The sequence below is a fragment of the Mesoplodon densirostris genome, chromosome 12 (assembly GCF_025265405.1).
Source record: "Mesoplodon densirostris isolate mMesDen1 chromosome 12, mMesDen1 primary haplotype, whole genome shotgun sequence".
NCBI classification, from domain to species: domain Eukaryota; kingdom Metazoa; phylum Chordata; class Mammalia; order Artiodactyla; family Ziphiidae; genus Mesoplodon; species Mesoplodon densirostris.
The window spans coordinates 9,908,339-9,928,497 of record NC_082672.1 but is presented as its reverse complement, the minus strand read 5'-3'; the positions used below and the strand labels follow the sequence as shown (position 1 = coordinate 9,928,497).

The 20,159-nt window shown below is 41.2% G+C and overlaps 1 protein-coding gene across 2 annotated transcripts in view; it reads left to right on the top strand.

The window, feature by feature from the left end:
- SNX9 (sorting nexin 9) overlaps positions 1-19,735 on the top strand; it is a 190,881-nt gene extending 171,146 nt beyond the window's left edge. For both annotated transcript variants that reach the window (XM_060115129.1, XM_060115128.1), the window contains 9 exons: positions 1,138-1,268; positions 4,727-4,830; positions 6,055-6,158; positions 8,635-8,712; positions 11,332-11,408; positions 12,532-12,621; positions 14,488-14,602; positions 16,684-16,775; positions 18,080-19,735. In XM_060115129.1, the coding sequence (XP_059971112.1) occupies positions 1,138-1,268; positions 4,727-4,830; positions 6,055-6,158; positions 8,635-8,712; positions 11,332-11,408; positions 12,532-12,621; positions 14,488-14,602; positions 16,684-16,775; positions 18,080-18,127 (839 nt within the window). In that variant the 3' untranslated portion in view covers positions 18,128-19,735. The remainder of the gene's footprint in view (positions 1-1,137; positions 1,269-4,726; positions 4,831-6,054; positions 6,159-8,634; positions 8,713-11,331; positions 11,409-12,531; positions 12,622-14,487; positions 14,603-16,683; positions 16,776-18,079) is intronic.
- The last annotated feature ends 424 nt before the right edge of the window (positions 19,736-20,159 follow it).

Sequence of the window (20,159 nt, the reverse complement as noted above, 5' to 3'; positions counted from 1 at the left end):
TTTCCTTCAACATCTTTATTGGAGTATAATTGCTTTACAATGGTGTGTTAGTTTCTGCTGTATAACAAAGTGAATCAGCTATACATATACATATATCCCCATATCCCCTCCCTCTTGCGTCTCCCACCCTCCCTATCCCACCCCTCTAGGTGGTCACAAAGCACCGAGCTGATCTCCCTGTGTGGCTGCTTTCCACTAGCTATCTATTTTACATTTGGTAGCGAATATACTCCTTTTTGAAAGTTGCCTTTTCTCTCTACCCTTGAGTAGGTCCAGTATTTGATCAAACTCATGAAAGTGGGTGGAACCTGTCTTGCCCCTCCTCTGCACTCAGCTGTAGCCAGAATTTCCACCTCCAGAAGCCTTTTAACTGATAGTGATTTTGTTTGTTAGGCTTATAAAAATTCTCATTGTTCACTTGACGTTTGGTATGTCAGGTTTGTTAAGCCGATTTTCCACTTTTAGAACAGAAATATCACCCATTAAGCTCTGTTTTTACTATGGTCATTAAGTTCTGGAATCACTTTCGTTTTTGCATTCATGGAAAAATTGCTTTTTCTGTTTTTCATTTAAGTAGTTTAAAAAACAAAACAGGAAAAAAACCCCTACAATTCTGAGTTACTTTTCAGAAATACTAAATTTAAATTTGTATATCTGAGATTATGTTGCATTTAGACACATTTTTATAAATATAGAAATTTCACATACTTTGTAAGAATTGCTTTTTTTTTACATCTTTATTGGAGTATAATTGCTTTACAATGGTGTATTAGTTTCTGCTTTATAACAAAGTGAATTAGTTAAGGAATTGCTTATTAATTTCCATTTTTATCACCCCTTTCTTGCCTATAAGGCTTCATATGGCCACATAGGCACTGGCTTGTTAGTTTATAAGAAAGAGAAAAGTTTTCATATTGAAATAAAATTTTCTTTCAAATTTGTTGATTACCTTTCCTGTGGGTCTTTGAGCATCCACTATGTTGTGTGTTTTTAGGTTAGTGAAAAATTACCATGATTTATCTTTCACTGAATAACTCTCTACAAGTGGCCAGTAGCTACATAAACAGTCTTTCAGTTGGGGTAACAGTGATTCATCTTTGACAGAGTTGCACATAACTCTCGGGATGTCTCTTGCAGGTCGCTTTGAAGAAGAGTTTATCAAGATGCGCATGGAGAGACTTCAGGCGTGGATGACCAGGATGTGTCGTCACCCAGTAATCTCAGAAAGTGAGGTTTTCCAGCAATTTCTAAATTTCCGAGATGAAAAGGTAAGACATTTTGTTGCGATAATCTTAGAGGATATTGAGAATTATCACATTCACGCCAATTTTTTGTCTAAAAGGAGTTAAGTTGTGTTGGTTAGTTGGTTGGTTCTAAATAATAGGAAATCAGTCACAGCACGTGAGAGAAGCGCTTGCCAAAATGGTTTCCCATAACCCGGGAGTGGACTGGCCCAGTGAAGGCAGGGCTGAAGGATATGATAGAATAAGGGGCTTTTTCCTAGATGCTTTTAAAAATAGGATAGACCCCAAACTGTGTAGGATATTATCCGCGTGAAGTCAGGGAAATAGTGTGAATGATTTCTTATGATCACATTTTGACCTTACGGTGTGAATAGTGTAACGACCGGAAGGGTCGATTCAGACCTGAGCCAGCGTTCTCGGAGCCACGTTGCTTTTCCAGCTCTGCCTCTGCCCCATGGGCAGTCGTCCTGCCAGTAGTTACCTGTTCTTTTCTGCAAATCAACAAGAAATTGGCTGCTTGTCACCTCACCGTTGTTATCTGCTTTGGAAATAGCCGTGTGTCACCTTAGTCTTCCACTGTACGCGATCATTTGTTTGGTCATGCCTGGTGTAATTTATAGGTCAGAGATCATTCCACTTAAACATTTGTAGTCTTTTTGCATTTCGTGGTGAATGATACACGTGAAAAAGTAACAGAGTTACAAGAACTACGGGGAGCCCTGTCCAAGTTGGTGCCTTACTGCTTACCCATCGCACTTGAACAAGGGCTTGTTCGATTGATTTGTCAAGTATTCTGATAAGGAAGCACTTCTAAAGGTTGTGTTTTATGCGGAATATTATTATTAAAAATAATAAATCTAGACCTTTTTTGGTGTATTTGATATAAGAGAAGAAAGAAAGAACTTGGGGCCAGGGCACTCAGTTTTAGTCTTGGGTTTGCTTCTAAGTACCTCTGTGACCTTGACCAAAGCATTTACTTTCTTTGGGCTACAATTTCCTCATCTGCTAAATGACAGTATAAAACTAGAAAGTTATTAAAAATTGTGATTCTCTGGGCAACGGTAACTCCCAAAGAATCTACAGGAAAATGTAGATCTACATAAAAAACTATGAAACACTGTTGAGAGAAATAAAAGAAGACCTAAATACGTGTTCCAATACTGTGTTTCATGGATTGAAGAACTGAAAAGATGTCATATGTAGAAAATTAAAGCTCCAAGAATAGCCAAGATACTCTTAAAAAAGGATGAAGTGGGAAGAGGACTTTTTTGGATATTAAGACTCATTATAAAGCTAAAATAATTTTAAAAGCAGACCAATAGAACCGAATAGAATGGACCCTTGATTTATGACAAAGATGGTGCTGAGTACAATGGGGGAAGAGAAAAGAGCTAGCATTTCTGAAGCCCCTGTCATGTCCCTTCCCAATCACTACCCCTTCCCTCCCCTACAAGGGTGACCATGATCCACTCCTTTATGGTTATCATTTCCTCACTTTATAGAGTTTCACCATCTGAGTCCCTACACCATGGTTTTGCTAGTTTTATTAACTAGCTAAGACCCTACCCTAAGCATTCCTTCGTGTTTGGCCTCTTTTGCTCAGCCTGTTCGGTCAGTGGTGCTCAGTCAATTGGATGGCATCACCGGGGAGAATGAAATGTGGTCACTACCTCACAACAATCTGTTGATATTGTTAGGTTTGATATTGTGGTTATGTTTTTAAAACATGGCTTTATCTGTTAAAGATATATAATGAAGTATTTACAGGTGAAATGATATTATATCTGAGATTTCCATTAAAATAAACAAGAAAAAAAGTAGGATGGGGGAGACTAGATAAAACAAGATTGGTAAAAAGTTGATAATCTTTGAAGCTGAATCTATAGGGGTTTATTAAAGTACTTTTCTTTCTACTTTTTTTCTGGAAAGTTTCCATTGTATTAAGTTTAAAAAAAATTAATTCCAGATGGTTCACAAGTCTAACTGTGAAAGACAACACAATAGAGCTTCTAGAAGGTAACGTAGGAGAAAATCTTCATGCCCCTAGTGTAGGGAAGGATTTCTGAAATAAGGCACAAAACTGACTAACCGTACAAGAAGAGATTGACAAATTAAACTACATTAAAATTAGTAACTTCCGTTTATCACAGTAAGTCATTAAAAAAGAAAAACAAGTCAAAGATATGAACATGTATAACGAACAAAGGGCTGGATTTTAGAAGATGGGCAAACCCATACAAACTGATAAGAAAGGTAAAACAGTAGAAAAAATAGGGGATTTGGCAACGTACCTCACAAAAGAATCTGAATCACCAATAAATGTATAGAAAAGTACCTAATCTCATGAGTAATAAGAAATGCAAATTAAAATCACAGTGAATACACTTGCCAGAAGGCTAAAATTAGAAAGACTGACTATACCAATTGTCTTCTTGGTGAGATGAGGAGTTTCTGGGACTCAGGCACACTGCTGGTGGGTGTGAAAGCTGATGAGACCAGTTTGGAAAACGGTTTGGCATTATCTATTTAAACTTGAACAACTTTCCACTCCTGGGTAAATGCCTACAGAAACGCATGCACATATGCACCAGGAGACATGTACACAGCAGCTTAATCCGTAACTTGGCCAGGACTGGGGGTGGCTACCAGTAGTAGAATGGGGTAAATAAATCGGGGAACAGTCATTCGATGGAATATTATACGGCAGTGAAATGAATGAACTACAGTGTAACAACAGTGTGAATGTAGCTTCTCAGCGTAGGTTGAGCAAAAGAGGCCAGACACAAAAGAATGCTTAGGGTAGGGTCTTAGCTAGTTAATAAAACTAGCAAAACCATGGTGTAGGGACTCAGATGGTGAAACTCTATAAAGTGAGGAAATGACAACCATAAAGGAGTGGATCATGGTCACTCTTGTAGGGGAGGGAAGGGGTAGTGATTGGGAAAGGACATGACAGGGTCTTCAGAAATGGTAGCTCTTTTCGCTTTCTTGGCTTTGGTGGTAGTTACACAGGAATTCACTTTGTGAGAATTCGTTGCACTGCGTTATTTCTGCTTTGGGTACTTTAGTGTGTGTGTGTATAACTTGCAATAATTTCTTAATAGTTTATAATATTGGTTCCTATCTTATATTTTAGAAAAGCTTTAATCTTTTTTAAAAAACAACCTAAAAACTTGAGGCATTTTGTCACATTCGTGGGTGTGTTTATATGGGTGGGCCTTGGGAAAGGAAGGGTGCCGGGTCACCTCACTCTGGAAAGACTTGGGTTCATAAGGACCGTTCTGTGCAGTGACACTGTTTACGTATGAGATGACGTTGGAGGTGCATAGGTGCCTGGCGCGTTTGCAGAGGGAGCTGGTGTGGGCGCTGCTTCCTGAAAGTTAGAAGGGTAAAGCTGGCAGTGAGCTGGTTCTAGGAAGGGAGTTTGAAAGACCAGTTTGGCCCTGCTCTCCACTGTAACGTTATAATGTTCCTGTTTACAGGAGTGGAAAACTGGGAAAAGGAAGGCTGAGAAAGATGAGCTGGTGGGAGTTATGATATTTTCCACCATGGAACCAGAGGCACCTGACCTGGACTTAGTAGAAATGTAAGAGATGCTGCCAAATTTCCCTTCTCCCCAAGCTGAGTCCGCCTCCTTTGCTTACAGGTCTCGGCCAGTCGTCAGACTAGAGTGCGTAAAATGAGGGGGGTTTGTTGTCAGATGCCAGGAGAGCATCGTTTGTACATGAAAGAAGCACTGTCTTTCTAACCATAACATCAGTTAAAGTCTGCTTCCTTTTTACCTTGAAGTCAGTGATTTCAGAGTTGACATTGTGGTTAGTAGTTATTTCCGGTAAAGTATGATGAGACAGGGTGGCACCCACAGAATGGTCCACGAGACAGAAATCTCTCTGAACATCGCCTTGGAGGGGGCAATCCCAAACCTGATTTTTCTGTTTTTTTCATATCCTGTTTTTAATCTTGTCATCTTCTTTTTAACGTAGGCTTGGTTGAAAATCTGGAGTAGTTCCTTTGCTGCATAAAGACTAATAAGAAATCTTAGGCTTTTTTTTTTAATTTTAAGAAGCTTTTTTCTTAATGTAAAATCATTGCTTATGTGTTACCAAATATATAGATAGTCTTATAACTACCCAGAGAGAAAAATCAATGCTAATATGTTGACCTAGGTCTGTGGTCTTCCAAACCTTCCTCTGTTCATTTGTATCTGAAGGAAAAATTGTTTGTTTAAACGAAAGTGACCTCACACTATGCATTCTCTTTTATAATCTGCTTTTTTCATTTAAAAGTATATTGTGATGATTTTTTCAAGTTGGTGAAAACTTTTTACATCCTTAAGTAGCCGGTCTGTTCAGTATCACTTAGATGCTATGCGTCTAGGATATTTTCTCTGATTCATTAAAGTACTTGTTGGAATGAATGAACAACTACCATTAGCAACCTGTACTATGTTTTTATAGATTCAGTGGTACCTGCAGTGACTGAATTTCACTAAGAAAGATATTCAAGAAATGAAGATTTTATTTACTTTAGAATAATTTTAGTTAAAATTCGCAAGGAATTGAGGGGGGAAGGAAGCAGAGTTAAAATATAAATGGCATATTTTGAAGTAGTTCTTTAAAAACCCGAATCCAGCCCGTTTTTAAGACTCATTTAGTTAAAGTGCAGTTGTTATAAAGCAAGAAACAAGTACCTGTGGTCACGTTTGGTGTGAACTCCCCTGACCACATGGACTTTTCTCCTTACACCTCATACTGTTCGGATGTTTGATAGTGAAGTCAAGGACCCACCTCCTCATGTTTTTGCCCCACAGAGAACAGAAGTGTGATGCTGTTGGTAAATTCACCAAAGCCATGGATGATGGTGTGAAGGAGCTGCTAACCGTGGGGCAGGAGCACTGGAAACGGTGCACAGGACGTAAGTGCCATCCCTGGCTGCTGGCTTCTGTAGGTGGTGCAGCCTCCGCTATGGCCTTCGTCACCCTGGGGAACCTAACCACCTCAAACAGAAATGCGCTTAGTGAACCAAAGTGATGTCATAGCCACAGCTCTTGGAGGAACCTCACTTCTCAACCCTCATTAAACGACAGAAGATTGGCTCAAACAAAGCCAGTTCAAGAACTCCTGTGGCAAACACCATGTTCACTTAAATATTTCCAGTTATTTGGGGTGTGTCATCTGTGGAAGAGTAATCTTTTCTGCATGTTTAGAAAGTGCCTGTGGTTACTTTTAATCTCATGATTTTATTTTTTAATATTCATCCGTTTGGTAAGATGGATGAATATTAGTAAGTTGTATATTTGACTAAAGCTCTAATTTTTAGGCAAAACCAGTGGTAGGTGATAGCAGAAAGTGCGTACATACATGGGTCAGACTGGCACACTGCTGAGAAGAACGTGGCACTGTCACCCTTGCTTTCTGCCTGCTGTTGTACATCCTGAAGAACTTCCTGACCTCCCTCCCTTCCCTTTGTTTGCAGACCGTCATTCTGCTGAACTGTTTTCCTGTATTCCCCAAACCCACGCCACCCTGGCGTCAGATAGGCCGGGAGAGAAGCACACACAGTCAAGTGTCCAGCTGTGGGGATCAGGCCTTGGCTACTGTCATGTTGAGGGTGGCTGAGTTGAGTACTTTCAACAGAAACCTGCCACCTGACAAAGCCTAAAATATTTCCTATCTGGCCCTTTGGAGGATAAAGCCAGGCCTTACACTGAATGGCCCTCCACCATTCACATGATAGTTTATATCAACAGAACCATTTGTCGTGTACCAGCTGTTCATGCTTGAGGGGCAGACACCAGGAGTAATAACAGTTGCTCCTTTCCCTAGGCAAAGAAATACTAAAAATAGAACTGAGCCTGAAAACATAACGTATACAAATGCAACATCAGAAAACAAAATCCGTTTCAAGCCTTTGGTCACAGGGAATAACGCATGGGCAAAAAGGGGAGTGACACTTCTCTGAAATGTAAATGAAGTAATTTAATTTTTTAAATAATTTTAACTGTAAACTCAGCTGTTTCCCTTTTTTTAAACATCTTTATTGGAGTATAATTGCTTTACAATGTGTTTCCCTTTTTTTAAGAAAAATTTAAGTGAGTGCAAATATTACAATAAGATTTTTTAAGGAGATCACAAAAAATCTGGGATTATGGCTTCTTTTAAAGAATCAAATCCCTTATGTCTAACATCTGGTCATCTCCATGTCCTATAAAATCCATGGGCCAAATTTATGAAATAGTAGTAACTCTAGGCTGCTCTCTTTTGCGGGGAAAGGGGGTTGAAGTACTTTGTTTAGAATTTGATTCAGGCATAATTTCTTTGTTCTCACAAAAGAATTTTTTTAAATTCCTAATCTGTGAAGTGAGAAATCTAGCACACACTCTACATGGTGAAGCACATGACAAGCATTTTTAACCCCTGGTATAGAGACAAAAACTGAGTTACAAAAGGGTGAACAATTTATTAAAATTAAGCTAATATAGTTTGAATTTGTGTTTCCTGATTATTACAGCTTATAGACCATATGTCAAGTTTCTGTGGCCTAGATTCTTTTAAAGAAACATTTGAATCACTTTTCTTTATTAATATAACACTATCTTCAAATGAAAGTAATGGTTTCTTTTGAAAGGCAGCAGATGTGTTTCAGGGGACTATGTATAGATGCAAAAAAGGTAGCCTAAGATATGAGACTCTTCTCTAGAAAGTTCTCCAAAGTGATCCCAGAAGCCTAGAATTTTAGCACTAGAAAGAGCCTTAGAGGTGATTTATTTAATCTTATTATTATACAGATGAGAAAACTAAAATCCCTCCTCCCTGATCCTGTGAGGTGCCACTGCCATTTTTCTGCACACCCCATTGCGTTCAGTTTTGGTTTTGTTTTGCAAATAATCATTCATACGTACAGAGCAGAGTGGGAAGAGCAATGGATTAGGAATCACAAGTGCTAGATGCACCATTTAGCCATGTGACCCTTATTCTCCTAAACCATGAAATGAAGATGGTGCACCTGCGTTGGTAGAGGGGGTTGTTGTGACGATCAAGTTGGGGTAGTATACGTGAAAGGACTCTAACCTAGACGTCATCTTCTAAGCGAGCTCCTGGTGCACTTTGAGTTCATTCAGTGAATGAGAATGTGGGTAGTGGTGGTGTTCATAATAATAGTGCCTGCCATTAATTGAACAATTGATTAATTTAAAACCAAAAACATTAATAGAAGAAACAATCATTAATTTTTAAAAACAATCACTTGACATCAATATTTTGTTAAGAAAATAGACTATTTTGAATCGTTTCACATTTCTTTTATTGTGATAGTACTTTTAGAAAATAATTGGATCCATTTCATTTTGCTCAGAGGACTAGTTAATGATTTATTCCTTTTTCTCTTTCAGCATTACCCAAGGAATATCAGAAGATAGGCAAGGCCTTACAGAGTTTAGCAACAGTCTTCAGCTCTAGTGGTTATCAAGGTACATCTTTATTTATTTTTTCTTCGGGCCTTGAGTGTCTTATCCACACAGACCGGCTTCCTCAGGCTCTTGTCAACAAACAATAACTGCAGTTAAGCACCCTCGTCAGTGAAGTTTAATCTGCTCCACTGAGGACTTCTGCAACCTCACCTTACTACTTTTGAGAAAGTTGGTGGGTTGTTATAATTTGTTTTTTCTTGCTAGCTTCTTTGCCTTTCTTGGGCTCAGATAGCTCTTGTGTTTTAGTAAAACAGGCCACTGTGGTATGTGACACTCTGCCCTTGCTTCATCTCTCTGCCAAACTCTGAAGTCAAGTCTGACTGTCAAAAGCCAGATCTTACCAAGGTATTTGGAGGAAAAATTTTTACTGAGTAACAAGTTCATGTTGCTTTATGTCTCTCCATAACTCATAATTGCTTTCAACTTATCCCATATCGTATGTCTTACTTGTGGTATTTTGAGTTCATCGTGCATCTCCACTGACAACACTTACGAGAAGAAGTTAGCTGTTTTCTTTTATATTTTGGTTTATGTTTTCTTAATTTGGCCTGTGGAGCAGATAGGAAGTAAAAGTATTTGCCAGGTGAGTGGCACCTGTTCAATTTGAGGGCATCCTATCACTTACAGAAATGATAGACTTAGTATTTTCACCGTAGTGTTTATCCTGATACCCAGGGAAGGCATGTCTTTGGAGGTCAGTGTCTGAGTATTTTCAGGAAGAAGAAATTAGTCTCTAACCAAAATGTAAGATCTGGGGCTCCCATATATGAATATTTCTTGTTGGCCTGGCTGAATTGTGTCTTATAATCAGAACTTTTAGTCTGGGTGGGAGTTTAGAGGATTTGTAGTCTGGCCCCTCATTTTTGAGATGAGGAACCCCAGGCCTGGAAAGATAAGCATCTTGTGGCCAACAGGCACATGAAAAGATGTTCAACATCACTAATTAGAGAAATGCAAATCAAAACTACAATGAGGTATCACCTCACACCAGTCAGAATGGCCATCATCAAAAAGTCTGCAAATAATAAATGCTGAAGAGGGTGTGGAGGAAAGGGAACCCTCTTGCACTGTTGGTGGGAATGTGAATTGGTGCAGCCACTATGGAGAACACTGTGGAGGTTCCTTAAAAAACTAAAAATAGAGTTACCATATGATCCAGCAATCCCACTCCTGGGCATATATCCAGAAAAGATGAAAGTTCTAATTCAAAAAGATACATGCACCCCAGTGTTCAGAGCAGCACTGTTTACAGTAGCCAGGTCATGGAAGCAACCTAAGTGTCCATTGACAGATAAGTGGATAAAGAAGATGTGGTACATATATACAATGGAATATTACTCAGCCATAAAAAAGAATGAAATAATGCCATTTGCAGCAACATGGATGGGCCTAGAGATTATCATACTAAGTCAGACAGACAAAGACAAATATCATATGATATCACTTATATGTGGAATCTAAAAAAGCAATACAAACGAACTTATTCACGAAACAGAAACAGACTCACACACATAGAAATCAAACTTACGGTTACCAAAGGGGAGAGGTGAGGGGATAAATTAGGACTTTGGGATTAACAGATACACGCTTGACTCTGTTCACTGGAAAGGCTTAGAAACAATTATCCAATCCAGTAACAAGAAGCACCCCTAGCACCACCCACATGGCGGTTTCTAAACATTATGTTCCCCTGAGAGCTCCTAGCAGAAGCACTCAGGTGTCAGTTTGAAGAGCCTTCCACTGTCCAATGAAGAGAAAATGTGAGCATTACTGAAAATAATAACTGCTGTGGAATGTAGCATATCAAATATGTTTAAATTCAGACTTTGCAATGATACTTTTTTAAAACGCTAATCTCAGTTACATTTGGAGGATAGGAGAGAATCAACTTACTATTCTGAAAACTGTAGAGAGAAAAAAGCATTTAACCTGCTCTTCCTATTGCTATACCTCAAGGTAACCAAAAAGTTGATAAAGGCAAGTTTCTCTTTATAGAAGTATTTCAGCTAATAAAGAAGGAGCGATAGAAGTAGAATAGCACCAATTTGCAAACCTGTACTGAAAGAAAAGAGCTGGACAATACAGGGAGGAGAGGATTGTGTTGTCACCACCGAGACTCCGTCAGCAAAACCCAGACTGTGGTACCGAGGTACATGACCTGGTTTAGACACCTCCCCAAAAGATATTCGCAAGAAGAAGGGATGGAGGAGAAAGAACTTACGTAGGAAACACATCAGCTCTATGCCATGTGGGCTGTCTTTGCATCTTGATTCAAGCAGCCAACTTGATTGGAGATACCAAGCAGCTACATGCTGGCTGGACAGTTTATACCAGGAACAATTTTCTTTTCTTAGGTGTAAGGTTGGTATTGTCCTTATTTTTTAAAGAGTCCTTATCTTTTAGGTAAAATGTATGGCTGAAGTGTTAAATGACCAGTGAAAGGGAGAGGTAGGGAGGAGACTAAAAGATTGGCCGTGAGCCGTTAATTGGGACGTCGGGCGATGGGTAGATGGGGGCCCGTTATACTATTCTGTGGATTTTAAAAGTTTGAAGTTTTCCATAATAAATTTTTAAAATAAAATAAGTTATAACCACTCATATAACTGTAATGGTTTTCAGGTGAAACAGATCTCAATGACGCAATAACAGAAGCAGGAAAGACTTACGAAGAAATTGCCAGTCTTGTGGCAGAACAGGTATTAACATAACCACACAATTCCAATTAAGACTTTATGCTACCTCATCCACATATTTAATTTAAAACCTGTTTTAAGACAAAGTTTCCAAATGGCTATTCTCTTCTATCCCTATGTATCTTTGTTAATTACATTGGGTGATAGTATTTCTTAGGCTAAGCTAAAGTAATGGATAAATACATCATCAGGAAACCTAAATACCTTCCAGTGTTGATGGTCTGAATCCATTCTCAGCCATGAGGGGATTAAAACGTACAGGAAAGCTTTGCTCGAGTCCCTGTTCGGACTCTTGCTCAGCCTATCTGAGCCTTGGTTTCCTGGTCTGGTAAATGGCGATGGTAGCACCTACCTGGAAAAGATCTCAGGATCCAACAGCTAATAAAGAGAAAGCCCCTGGTGCAGTTCCCGGCATGGAGCAGGTTTTGTTTTAGCCACATGGCTTTTATTGGAGCTTTTAGTAGCCTGATTTCAATTATGTTCATAGATAACAGATAATAAGTTTCCTTAAGGGGAATAACCATCCAGGTTGTTTCAAATCCCTAAATTTAAAAACCTTTTTTTCAGATGATGACTTGAAATATATGTTTGTATGCATGTACATTCATGTGGTCATTAACTACTCTCCTGATACTTGTAAAAAAAAAAAAGATACATTTTTAGAATTGTGCATACCATAACTATTAAAAATTAAATCTAGAAAAACAGAAAAATTTAAAGTTGCCACTTTTAATGGTTACCACATTTTAAATAAATTTTTTTATTCTCTGCTAAAATTTAGACATTAAACTATATAAGGTCTTATTTGCTTGTATGTAAACGTAAAGTATTAACCAGTTTTGGGTTTTTTTCTCACAGTGTTGTATTTTGGGCCACCTCAAAATAGCTAATTTTACCAACCAACCTAAAAATGTTGTGTTTTATCATTTTCTTCACAACCTATGATGAGAGTATAGTTCTTGGGGATTATTTTCTTATAGGAAAACTAGGCTGAATGCTTGACACTCAGTAACTTAATGTAGTGCCTGGTGGATTTGGCTGATACAGTCCTCAGATATAACAGTTTTCTCTTCCTTGATTGTCTGAATTCCTCTGCCAATAATAACCAGTCTGTGTCTTGTTACAGCCAAAGAAAGATCTCCATTTCCTGATGGAATGTAATCATGAATATAAAGGTTTCCTTGGCTGCTTCCCTGACATTATTGGTGCTCACAAGGTAACTTGATCATAGAAGTTCACAGACGACATCCCGGGTGAATGAGAGCCCAGGCGCACCGCCCCCTGCGTGAGCCTGACCCTCAGTGCCCCCCAGTCAGGAGCTGGTCTCTGAACCAGCTGGAACGGCTTGGAGTGTTTATACATAGTGAGGTCCTAACACGTTTAGATACATGGATAGTTTTTTTAGTTTCTTTTATTCCATAAAACGATTATTTTGAGAGAACCTAAAGTATGATAAATACTCCTTTATGGATATACCTAGGTCAGGTATCAGGCATAATCATCGTGGTGTTTGGTATTCAAGTCAGTGTCAGGAATGGTACTTTCCCTCATCAGTGAGACCCTGTGTGCTGGTCCCCAAAGGTCCTTTCCTGTCCAGATGAAGTAAGTTGTTCTGTCCCCGAGCCTGACCCCGAGCCTGACGAAGGGTCTCCCGATTAAAATCAAAATGGTCAATATCAATTTTATATGTTTATATGAATAAAAGGAAACTATATAATTCCCATCATAAAGGTTTTTTAAAACTAAATAAAAGATTGGTTTGGGGTGTCCTCAGATTTTGATTCTTGTTAATTTTTCTCTCTCTTTCAAAATCTGTGTACTACTTCATCACTGTGGGTATTTTATCAACTGTAGTACTCTAGAGTATTGTGATATACTTGGGTTTATTAAGAGAATCTCTACAAAGGCCCGGGCTGTGATCCTAGCAGTCCTGGCAAGTGGGCATTTTAGCATTTGGCTTTATAATTGAAGTATCATGAAGGGGTAGCATAGGTAAGTAAGCTTTGTGCAACTTCAAATAGCTTCGTATAGAACTCAGAACATCTTCTTTATCCACTCATTCATCAACGGACACTTAGGTTGTTCCCATATCTTGGCTATTGTGAGTAATGCTGCCATGACCATGGGAGTGCAAGATATCTCTTTGAGATAGTGATTTTGTTTTCTTTGGATATATACCCAGAAGTGGAGTTGCTGGGAAAGTAGATCTTAAAAATTCTCATCACAAGAAAGAAAATAGTTTGTGACTCAGCGAGGTGATGGATGTTAACATACTTACCATAGTAATCATTTTGCATTATAACTATGTATCAAATTCATTATGCTGTACACCTTAAACTAATACAGTGTTATTTGTCAATTATACTGCAGTAAAACTGGCGGCGGGGGGAGGGGGGGATAAAATAAATAAAATGAAAATGAAAATCTCAGGAAAAATCTGAGAACAGTTAGCATGTTGTAGGAGTCTGTGCTGCTATCCGAGTTCTAGGCGGGGAGCCTGATTCGTGCTCTGCAGACAGTGCCAGCGAGCAGTGCGATGAGACTGGCATGGGAAATGTTCGGCAACTTTTACACCTGTTTCCGTCTAAGTATTAATTTAAAATTAATTCAGTTCCTCTTACAGAAATCACAGTAAAGCTTATGATCAGCGCACTTAGGCACCAGCTTACGAAATACTCTACTTTGTAACAGAGACACAGTGCCCCGGCGCATATGCTAGACTCACTTGGATCGGATGACTTCCTGAACCTAGTGCCTGTTTTCCCATCACGTACTACTCGTATCATGGCAATGGCTTATACGTATTACAGAAAGAGAGCGCGGTTTAGTTTTCTGCTCTGTGGTAGCATAAAATAGTAGCTTTCAGCTAAGTTATATTTTGCAAGAATAGCAACATTTTTGTTTCCAAGTGACTTACAGGAAGTTACATATAGATGCTTACCTTATGTTCTTATTTTGTGGGGACACTTTCCTATTCAGTAGCAAGTCAGTTATAGAATAAGTTAGCTTTGTTATATTTTAAACTAATAATTGATCTTTTTAGATGCGTTTTATTGATACCACTGCATTTTGTATTTCACAGGGAGCAATAGAAAAAGTGAAAGAAAGTGATAAACTTGTTGCAACCAGTAAGATCACCCCACAGGACAAACAGAACATGGTGAAACGTGTTGGGACAATGTCTTACGCTTTGCAAGGTAAGAAGGCAAGGTCTGTGGCTAACTAGTGGAGGTTTTTTTCTCAGCAAATTTTCTATCTTCCTTGCTGGGGAGAAACTCCGATGTGAACAGCAGTTAAATTAATAAGAACTGGGCTTCCCTGGTGGCGCAGTGGTTGAGAGTCCACCTGCCGATGCAGGGGACACGGGTTCGTGCCCCGGTCTGGGAGGATCCCACATGCTGCGGAGCGGCTGGGCCCGTGAGCCGTGGCCACTGAGCCTGCGCGTCCGGAGCCTGTGCTCCGCAACGGGAGAGGCCACAACAGTGAGAGGCCCGCGTACCGCAAAAAAAAAAAACAACGAATAAGAACTGATTCAAAGTATCTTCATAAGCCTGTTGTTTGCAGGATCCCAGTGTTAATGAAAAGCTGTAATATTTATTTACTTTTTCATGCATTTACGTGACATAACTATGAATGACAGCTTGATTAAACCTGTACATTTTTATTATTTCTTGGAGACCTTGAAGATTCCTTTCATAACCTTTAATATCAGCCCCTATCCAGATTAGATTCCAGCGTTCAGCTTTCAGCAGCATGTAACCTCCAGGCCCCGAGACCATAGAATGTGAAGGGAGTTTGAACATAGCATTTTGGGCATAGTTTGACTGTTAATAAAGAGAAAATATTAATGTTTTGAGTGTTTTCCAGCAGATAGGAGCAGTGAATGGATTTTTCCTCTTTTGGTGGCTGGATAGAACATACGTGGGCAAAGGAGGAAGGGGAAGGATGTTCCAGTATGAACAAAAGCACACAAAATAACGGTACCAGATTAGGTCACTGGCCTTTGGGAATGAAACACACTTGGAGAGTATTAGGGGAAAAATTCTGGTGATTGTGGAGGGCCTCGAAAGCCAGGCAGAAGAGTCTAGACTTGCTGTGGGCATTAAGAAGCCATTAAAAGGTTTTGATGGAAAAATGAAACAAACAAAAAAGCACTGCTCAAGGGAGAGGGTTTGCTAGTGACCGGGGCCGGGGTAGGGTGGGTGCAAATTGGGGGCTGACGTTAGTCGGACAGCCCGACCAGAGACCTGGCTCCTGCCGTCTGAGATTTTGAGAACCCGAAGAAGATGAGGTGCTAGGGGAGAGAATGAAGGGTATTTGCGGGCTTTTCTAAAGGACATCCTTCAGGACTAGGGAAGGTGTGGGAGAAGGGAAAAATGTGTGAAAGGCATCCAGAAGTAAACAGGGAAGCCTGACTGAAGCTTTGGGCTTTGAAGGGTTTTAAATGGGGAAGTTGGTTTTGAACTTGTGTTTGGGGTTATCCAAATAAATAAACGAGAAGCTTTGTACAACTTCAGATAACAACATAAAACTCAGAACAGTGAGCTTTTTGTAGGAATTTATGCAGGCAGTTGGCTTTGTAGGTGTGGAGTATAAGGGAAAAGGCGGGGTGCGGGGGGGTAGGCGATGAGGAGCCCTGATAAGGAGGCGTCTCCAGAGTTGGTGATGGGGTGAGGGTGCTGAGAGGCAAAGTCAGAGACGGGATTCATTTGCTGAATCGGTACATTCCGCAAACAGGAAGGATGGGCGTGTGACCCTCTGCCTGGAGAGAGCCCGAGTTCTGGCAGCCCTGGTGCTCAGCAGCACCAGGCTCCACTCTGAAGAGGGCCTTGCTCACGTCTCACTCCTCTGCCCAGCTTTTCAGAGTCCCTCAGGAGACCTGCCTGGGCAGTCTCTGTGCAGGAGGGGACATGGCAGCCAGCGGGCGCCTCGCTAGGTCCACTGCAAACAGACTTGACGTCCTGAACTGCAGTCATCTGTAGACGGTGAGACCAGTCGGTTTCCTGCTCAAACAGTGGGTGCCATTTGGGTGATTATCTGTATTGGGCTTTATAGGATTTAACATGCCAATCAACAGTAATTGTCCAACTACGGGAAAGCGTTGTTTGCCATTAACTGTTCACACTGTTTTTCTAGGCTCTTTCTAGCATTTTGTCAGGAACTGTCACGGGCCAACCAGATTAAATCGGTTGATGATTAATCATAGCCGAGCAGAGACACCAGTTGTGGTCGTTTGAAGTCTGGGGGGCACTGACTGATGTCTTGGTTTTGGTTGTAGCTGAGATGAATCACTTCCACAGTAACCGGATCTATGACTACAACAGCGTCATCCGCCTGTACCTGGAGCAGCAGGTGCAGTTCTACGAGACGGTGAGTCAGCCCTGCTCCCAGGCCTCTGTGCACACGGGGAGGTCAGGGTTCCTGCTCACATACGTTGACCCTATGAAGTTAATCTGCTTGTATTTTTTAACCCTAACTAATAAACCAAAGGAGGCTAAATATTGAGCAGGGGTTTTTCCCATCTCTTTTAATCAAATCTGCCTTTTCCTTTGAATAACACTGGGTTAAAAGGGGGTTTATTTTTTTAAGAAGAAGATTATTGGATGCTGGTGGTGAGGCCCCAAGAAGCCCTTATTGTGTGGTCCCTTTCCCTCCCTCCAGCCCCTCTGTGCACAGGGAACACTGTGAATGAGATGAGGTCACCCTGCTGTCCCTGCCGGCTCTCAGCTGGGGAAGGAGCCTGGCACCATGCAGGACAGCACAGACTGGCTTTGTTTGTGAGTGAGGTTTTTGCAGTGTACCAGAGGAATTTCAGAAAGAAAACGAAAACGAGAGGGAGGGTGAAACCTTAGATATTTTCACTCAGGAGCCAGTAATGAAAATGTTAACTTTTGTACCTCTGCATAGCAATTTTGTTATTTACCAGAGTGTACAGAAAACAAAGATCTAGCATGTATTGAATAAATGGAAACTCAGACATCGAAGACAAATACTGCAACTCACACAGTGACCATGTGTTGGCTGCCACGTTTCTTACTAAGTTTCCCGCTGTTTCCATGGTGTCATCTCATGTATGTTCAGGGATAATGATAGGCAAGCCCCAGGCCCACATCCACGCACACGTCATCTTATCTGTGGGTGGACACTGCCGCACGTGTCTCTCCAACAGTCATTCTTGGAAGGGAGCTGTGGCTGATGTGCTCTGTGCATATTGTCCATTGCGTGTTGGAAACAGTTGGTTTCAGAGACGAGCTGAAGGTGCATCCTGTCTCCACACTGTGTAGCAGCAGCGGGGCCTCGTGGGGAGCCACTCGTCCGCCGAGTCTCAGGAGTTCACAGGTGTCCGCAAGGGCAGGGGAGTCTGGGCCAGCACGGAGACCGGATCCCTGGAGGACAGGCGGATGGTCTAGGAACGATGCTGCACAGCGTGGCAGCGGCTGCGCTGAGGGAAGGAAGGAGCGGGGGCTTCCTGCAAGCCGGGCACCACCGCGGCCGGGGTTTAGGAAGGCCTCCCCACTGCCCGGAGGCTGGGTAGGTGCTGGCGAGACTAGGAGCATCGACCAGTTCAAGGATTTGAAACTTTTGCCATGTTTAACTCAGAAGACGTGGAAATAATAGAGGGCCATGAAGTCACGGTGGGAGAGATGTCTCACGGTTGTTCTGTTTTTCACCAGATTGCGGAAAAGCTGAGGCAGGCCCTCGGTCGCTTCCCGGTGATGTAGGCAGAACGAACGCGAAGAAACGCCGAAGTGCTTCCTTCTGACTTGGGGCGACGCAATTTAATTTTTTCCCTCCATCTTCCAAAAAGAAAGAAAGAAAGAAAAAAAGAAAACCAAAAAGAAATAGAGTTGGAAAAAACTGCATTTCCTTTATTAAGCACCTGAATGCATCAGTTCTTTAGGGATAGTCGTTTGTTCATTTCCACATCCATTATTTAAACCAATGGAAGGAAATTGTCTATTTTTGGAAAGTACTTAAAGTTGTCAGAATTTCGAATGGAAAATTAGGGGTTTCCCCCGCTGATACTTTACATAAAAATGTAATTTATGAGTCACCCACGATCTTCCAGTTCTTACCCAAGGTCAGATAATTACTAATTGCTTTCTTAAAAATATGAAATATGCCAGAGTAAAAAATATATATGTTTGTATATTTTTATAACTCTTTTCAGCCCTTTGGGATTCCTGTCTATTTAGGAAGAGCTACAGGCCTTTCGCTGAGATATTTATGACTCAAGTGCTTACATTTCCTGGAGAGAGAAAGCAAAGAGGGGCTCCCGGGGCTGCGGCCCCTCATGTGCCCGTGACGCACGTGTCCCTTCAGAGGACAAAGCTTGGCCGAACCCCGGGATCAGAGCCCCTGCGCCCACTACCCTGAAGTGCCGTCTGCTGGGAGGAGCGCCTCCCTCCTCAGGCTTCTTCCCGAGCTCCGGTAAGGCTGGAAGAATTCACCGAGAAAGCTGGGGACGCACTCTGCCTCTGCTCCCGGGGAAGGAGCGGCCGTGCTGACCCCGCGCCCGGGAGCGCCGGCCCTGTGGGCAGACGTGCCTCCCGAGCCTTCCACTCGTTTCTAAGTCTCGTGTTCAGTGAGACCTCGTGAGAAATGCCGGGGAAAGCGAGATTTGCCGCTTGATCTGATTTAGACTAGCGGGCCCAGTGGGAATTACCCGAAAAGATAAAGCACAGGTTAGCACACCTCTCCCGGCCCCCCAAATGGAAGGAGTTTAGGGGCTGAGGAGGGTGGCAGCCCGCATAATGTGCAGTCATCCCGAGCTTTTACGTTTGAGAAAAAGCGCAGAGCGATGTTGTTCCCGACTGTACCCTAAACTTCAGACAGAATTTTCCTGATCACTAGTACTTCCCTTCATGGCATAAAGCCAAACAGGATCTTTGCAAAGTGTCAGCTTTAAATCTGGACACTCGCAGACACGGTCTCCCTCCTGCAGATGTCGGCGTCCTGCACAGCTGCCTTACTGCAACCTCTCCCCCTGCTTTCACTCTTCTGACCTGACAGTTACATGATAGAAAATGGAAATTTCGGGCCAGCACAAATCAAGTGAAACCAAAAAATAAATACCAGAGGAAATCCAATGAACAGGAATATGAGAACTTCTTGTTCTTCAATATCACGGGTTTTTTGTTAATGTTTTATAAGAAATTTTCCCTACTTGATTTTCCTTTTATAAAATCTCATAGAACAGTGTTTATGTTACAGCCATTTAATGTATGTACAAATTGTAAAGAATATGTATAAATGTTTTACACAAATGTAAGAGCATGTAGAAGCCAACATATAAATAAATTGTTAAAAAACTGTACAGTAAATTCTCAAGCACTTTTTCAAAACACTTTTGGTGTTTTCGTGTGGTTTTTTTTTGTTTTTTTTTTTATAATTGTTTCTTGTTGCCGGCTGCTGAAAATAGTGCAGGCAATGAGTTTTGCCCTAAAACTTGCTGCTCGTGACATGAATTAATAATGCTAGTTCCTTAAATCAAGAGTTCTCAACCCGGGAAGCATGTCACAGTCACCTGGAGAGCAGTAAGAACACTGCTTACTGCTGCCCAGTGTGTTAGGGTTCTCTAGAGACACAGCACCTACGGGATGTGTGTATTCATTCTTTACGTGAGGTTTACTTCTCTTGATACTCCATATCTTAATTCTGTGGTGTAAATTCCGTCACCTTGTCCTTCAGGGGTGTCCATGGAGGGGCTGTGGCTCTGCAGCTGTCCACTGGGGGGCGGTGTCCACACATCGG